The 10,089-nt window shown below is 42.8% G+C and overlaps 1 protein-coding gene across 1 annotated transcript; it reads right to left on the reverse strand.

The window, feature by feature from the left end:
* On the reverse strand, positions 1-5,300 carry LOC112073876 (type-1 angiotensin II receptor-like). The gene is made up of 4 exons (XM_024141112.2): positions 4,633-5,300; positions 4,170-4,385; positions 1,446-1,558; positions 1-1,033 (listed from the first exon to the last, which is right to left on the reverse strand). Exons 1-4 carry the CDS (start codon positions 5,200-5,202, stop codon positions 853-855), a joined length of 1,080 nt encoding a protein of 359 aa, XP_023996880.1. The 5' UTR covers positions 5,203-5,300; the 3' UTR covers positions 1-852.
* Positions 5,301-10,089: the final 4,789 nt, after the last annotated feature.

A 10,089-nucleotide genomic window follows, 5' to 3' on the forward strand; every position in this document is an offset into this window, starting at 1 on the left:
GCTAACCTCTCACCATTACAATAACAGGGGAGGTTAGCATTTTATATCATACCCCCAAGACATGCTAACCTCTCACCATTACAATAACAGGGGAGATTAGCATTTTATATCATACCTCCAAGACATGCTAACCTCTCACCATTACAATAACAGGGGAGATTAGCATTTTATATCATATCCCCAAGACATGCTAACCTCTCAGCATTACAATAACAGGGGAGGTTAGCATGTCTTGGGGGTATGATATAAAATGCTAACCTCCCATGTTATTGTTCTTTTTCTCTACAGTATATTCAAAGCTAACATTTACTGAATGTGCCATATAAATACTGTATGTATGCGTCTGCTTACATATCTATGTACCTGTGTGACAACACAAAAAACAGGAACACCAAAGTACAGTAATAGTATTTCACATCAGTTTTTTAAACAGAAATCACGCAGCTGTTTTGTTCTAAAGCTGCATTACAATGAAATCTGTTAGCTAGCCATGCACCTCTGCTGTATGTTGTTCAAGGCAGCGAACAAACCTGTTTCATGGACTCAACTCATATGATTCAGACACAAAGGAACATTCCCTCAGTATTTAATAGCCATGTTCTACCTATATTTCTCTACAGTACAACTTCTAACCATGCTTCAGTGCTTGGTATAACAGTTGGGGATGTGTACCAAATTGCATCCTATTCCCTATATAGTGCACTACCTTTGACCAGGGCCCAAATGGCACTATATAGGGACTAGGGGGGCCATTTGGGAGGCATCCACAATGTGTATTCCTCCGTACTCCTCACTTCACACAACCAGAAGAGCCAAAGAATTACACAGCTACACACTCCTTCTCTCCTCACATCAGACATTGTTCTTGTTGGTGAGGTGCAGGGCCTCAGAGGGGCGGTAGGACAGGGCGGACATCTTAGAGGAGATGGAGGGATGTGTCCCGGCCAGGCCAACGGAGGAGCAGCGGAGCAGTAGAAACAGGTTCTTTCTGAAGTTCTGTCCCACGAAGCCGTAGAGGATGGGATTGACACAGCTGGCGAAAAAAACATAACATCAGATAATATTATATTATTGTCAATGTTCCTAGCCTGAAATCCAGCCATGTTTTGAGCTGTCATTCCACTCTTTGTTCTCCATGTCATATGCCAAACATGTTTAGCATGACAAGGAGTGGCAAGGAGTGGAATGATAGAACAAATAGACAGGTACCAAGGCTAGATTTTCCCCAGTTATGGTCAAGATTCGAACCAGTGACCTTCCAGTGACCTTCCAGTGACCTTCCAGTTGACCTTCCAGATGACCTTCCAGTTGACCTTCCAGATGACCTTCCAGTTGCCTGCCCCTTTAACCTCTAGGTTATCTACCGTAGATAACCTTAACATCTAATTCAATTACGTGAGATTTTAGTTACGTGAGATTTTAGATTTTAGTAACCTCTAGGCTACCTGTTGAGAAATGCGATGCAGATGGTGAAGGGCATGGCCGTGTCGATGACGTCCACCATCACACAGTTAGTTACAACCTTTAGCTGGGCCAGGAGCTCCATGAAGTGGAATACCTAAGGTGAGGGAGAGATTACATTAACTACACATAGTACAGATCTAGAAAGACAAAAAGGGCATTCCTCATCACTTCAAGAGAACATTTAGGGAGGAACAGGATAACAACAGGATAACTGGATAATAACTGGACAATAACTGGATAATAACGGGATAATAACGGGATAACAACAGGATAACGGGATAATAACTGGACAATAACGGGATAATAACGGGATAACAACAGGATAACGGGATAATAACTGGACAATAACTGGATAATAACTGGATAATAACGGGATAATAACGTGATAACAACAGGATAACGGGATAATAACTGGACAATAACTGGATAATAACGGGATAATAACGGGAAAACAACAGGATAACTGGATAATAACTGGACAATAACGGGATAATAACTGGATAATAACAGGATAATAACTGGATAACAACCAGTAATACCTGACAATGAACGGATTAATACGACGACAATAACGGGATAATAACTGACAATAACATGAAATAAACTGGACAATAACGGGATAATAACTAGAAAATAACCGATAATAACTGGACAATAACGGGATAATAACTGGACAATAACTGGACAATAACTGGATAATAACTGGATAATAAACAGGATAATAACTGGACAATAACTGGATAATAACGGGACAATAAAATGATAATAACTGGACAATAACGGGATAATAACTGACAATGAAACATGATAATAGGATACTAATAGATAATAACTGGACAATAACGAGAATAACTGGATAATAATGGAATAATAACGGGATAATAACTGGATAATAACGGGATAATAACTGGATAATAACGGGATAATAAACGGGATAATAACATGGATAATAACGGGATAATAACTGGATAATAAACGGGATAATAACGGGATAATAACTGGACAATAACGGATAATAACTGGAACATAACAAGAAACCCACACACTGTCCACCCACACAACAGCGTTGTGAAGAAGGCAGCAGCGCCTCTTCAACCTCAGGAGGCTGAAGAAATTCGGCTTGTCACCCAAAGCACTCACAAACTTCTACAGATGCCAATCGAGAGCATCCTGTCGGCTGTATCACCGCCTGGTACGCAACTGCTCCGCCCACAACTGTAAGGCTCTCCAGAGGGTAGTGAGGTCTGCAGAACGCACCACCGGGGGCAAACTACCTGCCCTCCAGGACACCTACACCACCCGATGTCACAGGAAGGCCATAAAGATCATCAAGGACAACAACCACCCAAGCCACTGCCTGTTCACCCCGCTATCATCCAGAAGGCGAGGTCAGTACAGGTGCATCAAAGCAGGGACGAGAGAACTGAAAAACAGCTTCTTCTCAACCATCAGACTGTTAAACAAGCCACCACTAACATTTAGCGGCCGCTGCCAACATACTGACTCAACTCCAGCCACCTTAAAAATGGGAATTGATGGAAATTATGTAAAAATTTACCACTAGCCACTTATAACAATGCCACTTAATATAATGTTTACATACCCTACATTACCCATCTCATATGTATATTACTACTCTATATCATCTACTCGCATCTTGCCATCTTTATGTAATACATGTACCACTAGCCACTTTAAACTATGCCACTTTATGTTTACATACCCTACAGTACTCATCTCATATGTATATACCGTACTCTATACCATCTACTGCATCTTGCCATGCCGTTCTGTACCACCACTCATTCATATATCTTTATGTTACATATTCTTTATCCCTTTACACTTGTGTGTGTATACACAATAACAATAACATGACAATAACATGATAATAACTGGATAATAACGGGATACTAATGAGATAATAACTGGATAATAACTGGACAATAACGGGATTATAACTGGACAATAACGGATAAAACTGGACAATAACATGATAATAATTGGACAATAACGGATAATAACTAGACAATAACGGGATAATAACTGGACAATAACTGGACAATAACTGGATAATAACGGGACAAAACGGGACAATAACATGATAATAACTGGACAATAACGGGATAATAACGCAATAACATGATAATAACTGGATAATAACGGATACTAATGAGATAATAACTGGACAATAACGGGATAATAACTGGATAATAACTGGACAATAACATGATAATAACAGGATAATAACGGGATACTAATGAGATAATAACTGGACAATAACGGGATAATAACGTACAATAACATGAAATCATCTGGATATAAACGGATACTAATTAGATAATAACGACAATAACGGGATGATAAACTGACAATAACATGATAATAACTGGATAATAACGGGATACTAATGAGATAATAACTGGATAATAACTGGACAATAACGGGATAATAACGGAATAATAACTGGACAATAACGGGATAATAACAGGACAATAACGGGATAACAACTGGATAATAACTGGACAATAACGGGATAATAACGGAATAATAACAGGATAATAATTGAATAAGTGAATAACTTTAGTATAAAGTGTGTTAGCAGAGTCTCTTCAGAGTACAGTGTGTGTGTGTGTGTGTGTGTGTGTGTGTGTGTGTGTGTGTGTGTGTGTGTGTGTGTGTGTGTGGAGGGAGTCTCGTCACACCTGGTGGGGCGCCCAACACAGGAAGAAAGCTAGAACAGCCGCCGCCAGCATCCTCAACACCTCATCGTCTCTCGACCGGGTGGTCTTCTGGATGCTCCTCGCCCTGACCAGGGCTTGACCAATCAGGCAGTAGCAGGTGATGATGATGAGGAAGGGAAACAGGAACCCAAGGATGCTCTTCATCAGGCTGATGATGAGGAGGAGGTGCCTGGAGCCCTGATTGATTGGTTAAATTGACTAGATTATTTAAAGCAGTAGGATGCTCCAGCCGGATGGTAGATAGCAGGTGGGAAAGACTGATACTTTAAACACTTTAAACAATTTACACACTTTGAACACCTTAAGCACTTTACACTCAACTTAGTTGAAAACAACAATAGTAAAGACAACGATTACAAATATTTACACAGAGGTGCCCGTTTAAGAGTCACATTGTGAAAGGATAGCCCTATTCATGCCAAACCTCAGGGTGCAGCACGCCACACGTGGTGATGTTGTAGTTGGTGATGTGCATCAGGTCTCTGGTCAGGGCCGTGGGGACGGACAGCAGGAGGGCGAAGAGCCAAACCAGGACGCAGGTGATACGGGCGTAGAGCACAGTACGGCGCTGCCGCGACCTCACCGGGTGGACGATGGCCAGATAGCGGTCGATGCTGAGCGCGGTGAGGAAGAAGATGGAGCTGTAGAGGTTGAACATAACCAGTCCAGCGCTGGCCTTACACAGGAACCCACCGAAGGGCCACTGGTAGCCTGTGGCTGTGAAGGTGGCCCACATGGGCAGGGTGATCAGGAAGGTAAGGTCTGAGATGGCTAGGTTGAGGACGAACACGTTGGGCACTGTCTTCAGCTTCATGTAACGGTAGATCACCGCCACCACCATGCTGTTCCCCACCATGCCGATGACAAAGTTACAGCCGTACACTACCGGGATCAGGGTGAAGATGAAGTTGTGCCTCCCGGACATGCTGCAGTTCAGATGGATACCTTCTGTCTCTGTGGTCACTGCTCCAACAGCCGTAAAGTTCTCCATCATCAGGTTGAACAGCTCCACGGAGGCGAGGTCAAAGAGGGGATGGTTGACGGGGGGTCAGTCTGGGGGACAAATACGATATGGGGCCTCAGTCAGTCAGTCCTATGAAAGAAACACAAAAACGTTCAGGGACAGTCTAGGAGAGAAGCTTTCATTATCAACAGGACATAAACACAGTCTAGGAGACTGTCTATGCGCTCACCCTACACTAAACCTTACACCCTAAACCCTACACCTTAAACCCTACACCCTAAACCCTACACCCTAAACCCTAAACCCTACACAGTACACCCTAAACCCTGCACCTTAAACCCTAAACCTTACACCCTAAACCCTACACCTTAAACCCTACACCCTAAACCCTACACCTTAAACCCTACACCCTTCACCCTAAACCCTACACCCTAAACCCTACACCCTAAACCCTACACCTTAAACCCTAAACCCTACAGGGCCCTGCTCATCCTACACCATCACATTAAAACCATCTGGCAGGTTTACATGTAAAATAGGAGGCCATCAAAACCAGATGTTGGATGTTATTTAATATTGTAAAAATGACGGGCTGGATTTCAACCCCCTCTCTTTAAACGTCTCTTTAGCGAATGAATAGAAACAGTAAAACTGTAGAACGCTCATCAAATGGTCCGTCCGTATGGCCTCTGTGTGAACCCGGAAGGAGTGTTTATGTTGTGATACGATCCTGTGTTAATAAAGACTGCATGCTGCCAAACTACCTTCCTGGATAACTACACCATTAAGAACTGAGGTAGAGAGGACGAGGTGAGAGAGAGAGAGGTACGATAACGAGAGAGAGAGTAGAGAGAGAGAGGTATGCAGGCAGGATGGTAGAAGCAGAGAAGTAGGGAGAGAGAGGTAGAGAGAGATGAGAGAGTAGAAGAGTGGAGAGAGAGTGAGAGAGAGTAGAGTAGAGAGAGATACCAGAGAGAGGAGAGAGATAAAGCCGAGGAGGAGAGAGGTAGAGAGAGAGAGAGAGGATAAGAGAGAGAAGTAGAGAGAGGTAGAGAGAGAGAGGTAGAGAGAGAGGAGAGAGGTAGAGAGAGAGAAAGAAGAGAGAGATGATATTCTGTATGAGAAACTTCTGTATGTGTAATTGTACTGTAAATTCGTTTGTTTGTTTCACTTTGTTGTATTGTCACCTCATTTGCTTTGGCAATGTTAACACATGTTTTCCCATGCCATAAAGCCCCTTGAATTGAATTAATTGAATTGATATTAAAGGCTGTGACTCCATGTCACGTTTCAGGCTGTGTGAGCTAAGGACCCAGCCATGGTAACTACCCAATTGGAACACACCTTAACAAACAGGACTGTGGGGTCCGGTCAGTACACTGGACACTCTCCCTCTTTCTACCTTCTCTCTCTCTCTCTCTCTCTCTCTCTCTCTCTCTCTCTCTCTCTCTCTCTCTCTCTCTCTCTCTCTCTCTCTTCTCTCTCTTCCTCTCTCTCTCCTTCTCTCTCTCTATCTCTCCTCCCTCTCCCTCCCCCTTCTCTATCCCTCTAACTCTCCTCTCTCTCCCTCTCTCTCCCCTCTCTCTCTCTCTCTCCCCTCTCTCTCTTTCTCTCCTCCTCTCTCTCTCTCCTTCTCTCTCTCTCTCTCTCTCTCTCTCTCTCTCTCTCTCTCTCTCTCTCTTCTCTATCCCTCTCTCTTCCTCCTCTCTCTCCCCTCTCTTCTCTCTCTCTCTCTCCCCTCCTCTCTTTTTCCCCTCTTCTCTCTCCCCTCCCTCTCTCTCCCCTCTCTCTCTCCCCCTCTCCTCCCTTCTCTCTCTCTCTCCCCTCCTCTCTCTCTCTCCTCTCTCTCTCTCTCTCTCTCCTCTCTCTCTCTCTCTCTCTCTCTCTCTCTTCTCTCTCTCTCTCTCTCTCTCTCTCTCTCTCTCTCTCTCTCTCTCTCCCCTCTCTGTGTGAACATTAAACCTGTGTGCCTCAAGCTACATAGGGGTTTCGGTTCATTATTATAATATAGTGTGAAATAGTGGGGATATAAACATTAAAGCATTCATTGACATGGTTCATTGACATGGTTAGTTGATTTGGGGTTTAAAACATGCACCATAGCGAGGCCTAATGGTACACTGTTACTCCCCTACTCCCCTTCCTATTATTGTGTACGTAAATCTGAGACTCTCATTTTAGTGTATATTTTACGTTTCGTTTGGTACTGTACCTATTCATTTGTGGATGTCCATCATCCATTTCTGTATGATATGTTTTGAGTTACGATTTGTATGATATGTTACGAATTTTGCTAAATGCAAGATACGTTACGAATTCCAATTTTGTTGGCTAACGTTAGCTAGGCGGCTAGCTGGCTGTGAAACGTTTAGCTAGGCGGCTAGCTAGCTGAAACGTTAGCTAGGCGGCTAGCTGGCTGAAACGTTAGCTAGGGGCTAGCTGGCTGAAACGTTAGCTAGGGCGTAGCTGGTGAAACGTTAGCTAAAAAAAATGCTAAAGTTGTCCACGATGAGAATTGAACACGTAGCCTTTGGGTTGCTGGACGTTATACGTTATACGCCTACCCATCCACCCCGACCATCCACCCTCCCTTACGTTTTTGCCTTAAGTAACCTTCTGTCTTATGTAATCATACCACACAGAATTACTTCTACTATGTTACGTTAGTCTATGAGACCAGGCTTCTATGCTACTTAACCCACCACAGATATATTTAAGAAAAAGGTAATGTCTTTGAATATTAATAATAATTACATTAAGAATTACAGTGGAATGAAATAGGAAAAAGTGCTGGTAAGACAAGACTCAGGTTGACCGTGCTGGGAAGACAGACTCCAGGGTTTGACCGTGCTGGGAAAGACAGACTCAGGGTGAATTTCTGGGAAAAACAGATTCCAGGGTTTTGAATGTCTGCTGGAAAGACAGATTCAGGGTTTGACCGTGCGGAAAGACAGACTCAGGGTTTGATGTTCTGGAAAGACAGACTCAGGGTTTAGCCGTGCTGGGAAAACAGACTCAGGGTTTGAATGTTCTTGGGAAAGACAGACTCAGGGTTTGACCGTGCTGGGAAAGACAGACTCAGGGTTTGACGTGCTGGAAAGACAGACTCAGGGTTTGACCATGCTGGGAAAACAGACTCAGTGTTTGGACGTCTGGCGAAAAGACAGACTCAGGGTTTGAATGTTCTGGGAAAGACAGACTTGAGACCAGTTGCAGTTTCAGAGTTAATTAATTATTGTACAGTTAAACCTTCAAAGAAAATCCAATTTCCAGAATATGAAAGGAATGTCTGTGTTCTTTTCTCTCTTGTTCCTGTATGTGTTTTGTTGTAGTTGTTAAGGGTGTGTACTGGAGGTGAAGTCAGGTGCAGCAGAGTGAAGTTAACAGGCACAATTTTTTATTCCGGTCCAAATGAAAGCACAGAAGTACATAAACGAGCCCAAAACACGGAACAATAAACAAAAGTCTGGCGCGTGAAAACACTCACATAACATCAAAACAATTTCACACAAAGACATGGAGGGGAACAGAGGACTAAATACATGCAGTGTGATTAGGGAATGAAAACCAGGTGTGTATGGAACAAGACAAAACAAATGGAAATATGAAAAATGGAGCGGCGATGGCTAGAAAGCCGGTGACGCCGATCGCCGCCCAAACAAGGAGAGGAGCCCGACGTCGGCGGAAGTCGTGACATTACTCTGATGTAACCTTTCTACCATTTTAACTGAAGTGAGATGGGCCCTACAATCCACAAGGTGGCACCCCAACTCATTGGGATATTATGAAACTGAAGTCCTTCACTCCTTCACTACGTGCACAGCAAATAACATAATCTACAGTTATAACCTGGGCACGTATCCACAAAGCATCTCAGAGTAGGATCCAGTCCATCTGTCCATATTATCTTACTCGTTAGATTGTAAAAGGCCACACTGATCCTACTGTAGATCAACAGTCCTGCTCTCAGGGCCCTGAGCTCTTCCAACAGCGATTCAATCTGGAGCAGATCAAACCTCCTCCTTTATGGGTGGATGTATCCTTCAGAAACAGGCATTAAAGGGCCAATCAGTATCCTTCAGAAACAGCCTTGCTGCATTAAAGGGCCAATCAGCAGTTGAATGAATAAGATGAGAGTACTCCCCGCTACTGTTTTGGTAAAAAGCTGAGGGATGAGACCATTCTCTAATTCATAGAATGAGCTTCAGATGCAAGGACTGACCAGCCATGATATCAGATGAATAGTTTTAACCATGTTTTGAGGCTATATAGTTTTGTTTAAATGTACTTTGTTTACAAATATTGGAGTAAAACAAGCTTATATTTGTGTTCTGATAGGGGTACGACAGTTGAACTAAGCTCATGAGGAATTTAGTTAAATTCTTCAAAAATCAATGGGGGGCATACCATTCATTTATAAGTAAAAAATGTATGTAGCAACTACAGCTTGCCCTTTTGCAGCTACAGTAAAGCTACAGCCATAATGAGGTGCAGCTGTGGCTTGTTGCTCTGTTACTTGACAATGTAGGGAGCCAAGGGAAACAGAATAATGAGATATCTATTAGAGAGGGTTTCCTCCACCAGACCTGCTGTCATAAAGCCACACAGATGTCAGGGTTTAGATTTAGTGTTGTCCTTTGTTAATGATTTAAAGAGCGAGGGTCGACTGGAGACGGAAGTATCCGTTTTCCATTTTGATTTAAAACATTTTGGGAAGAAAACATTTCCTTGTTTTTGTTTTTGAAAGAGCCAAAATGTAAATGTTTGGAACGCTGTACAGCCATAGTAAACACACAACTCAAAATGACATCATCCTATATTATGTGATAATAATAATATAATATAGAAAAATCACGTTCTCATTCCCTGTAAATTTCCACACATGAAGAAAATCCATATCCGTGATTGTGATGACAT

The sequence above is a fragment of the Salvelinus sp. IW2-2015 genome, unplaced genomic scaffold (genome assembly GCF_002910315.2).
Source record: "Salvelinus sp. IW2-2015 unplaced genomic scaffold, ASM291031v2 Un_scaffold2404, whole genome shotgun sequence".
NCBI lineage: Eukaryota > Metazoa > Chordata > Actinopteri > Salmoniformes > Salmonidae > Salvelinus > Salvelinus sp. IW2-2015.

What these genes read in the sequence shown, in the direction of transcription:
- LOC112073876 (XM_024141112.2), bottom strand. Translation starts at nt 5,202, where the DNA reads ATGATGGAGAACTTTACGGCTGTTGGAGCAGTGACCACAGAGACAGAA. An exon ending in GTGGCGTGCTGCACCCTGAG is followed by an intron (nt 4,386 to 4,632) that starts GTTTGGCATGAA and finishes CCAATCAATCAG; the next exon opens with GGCTCCAGGCACCTCCTCCT. An exon ending in TGTGTTGGGCGCCCCACCAG is followed by an intron (nt 1,559 to 4,169) that starts GTGTGACGAGAC and finishes CCCTCACCTTAG; the next exon opens with GTATTCCACTTCATGGAGCT.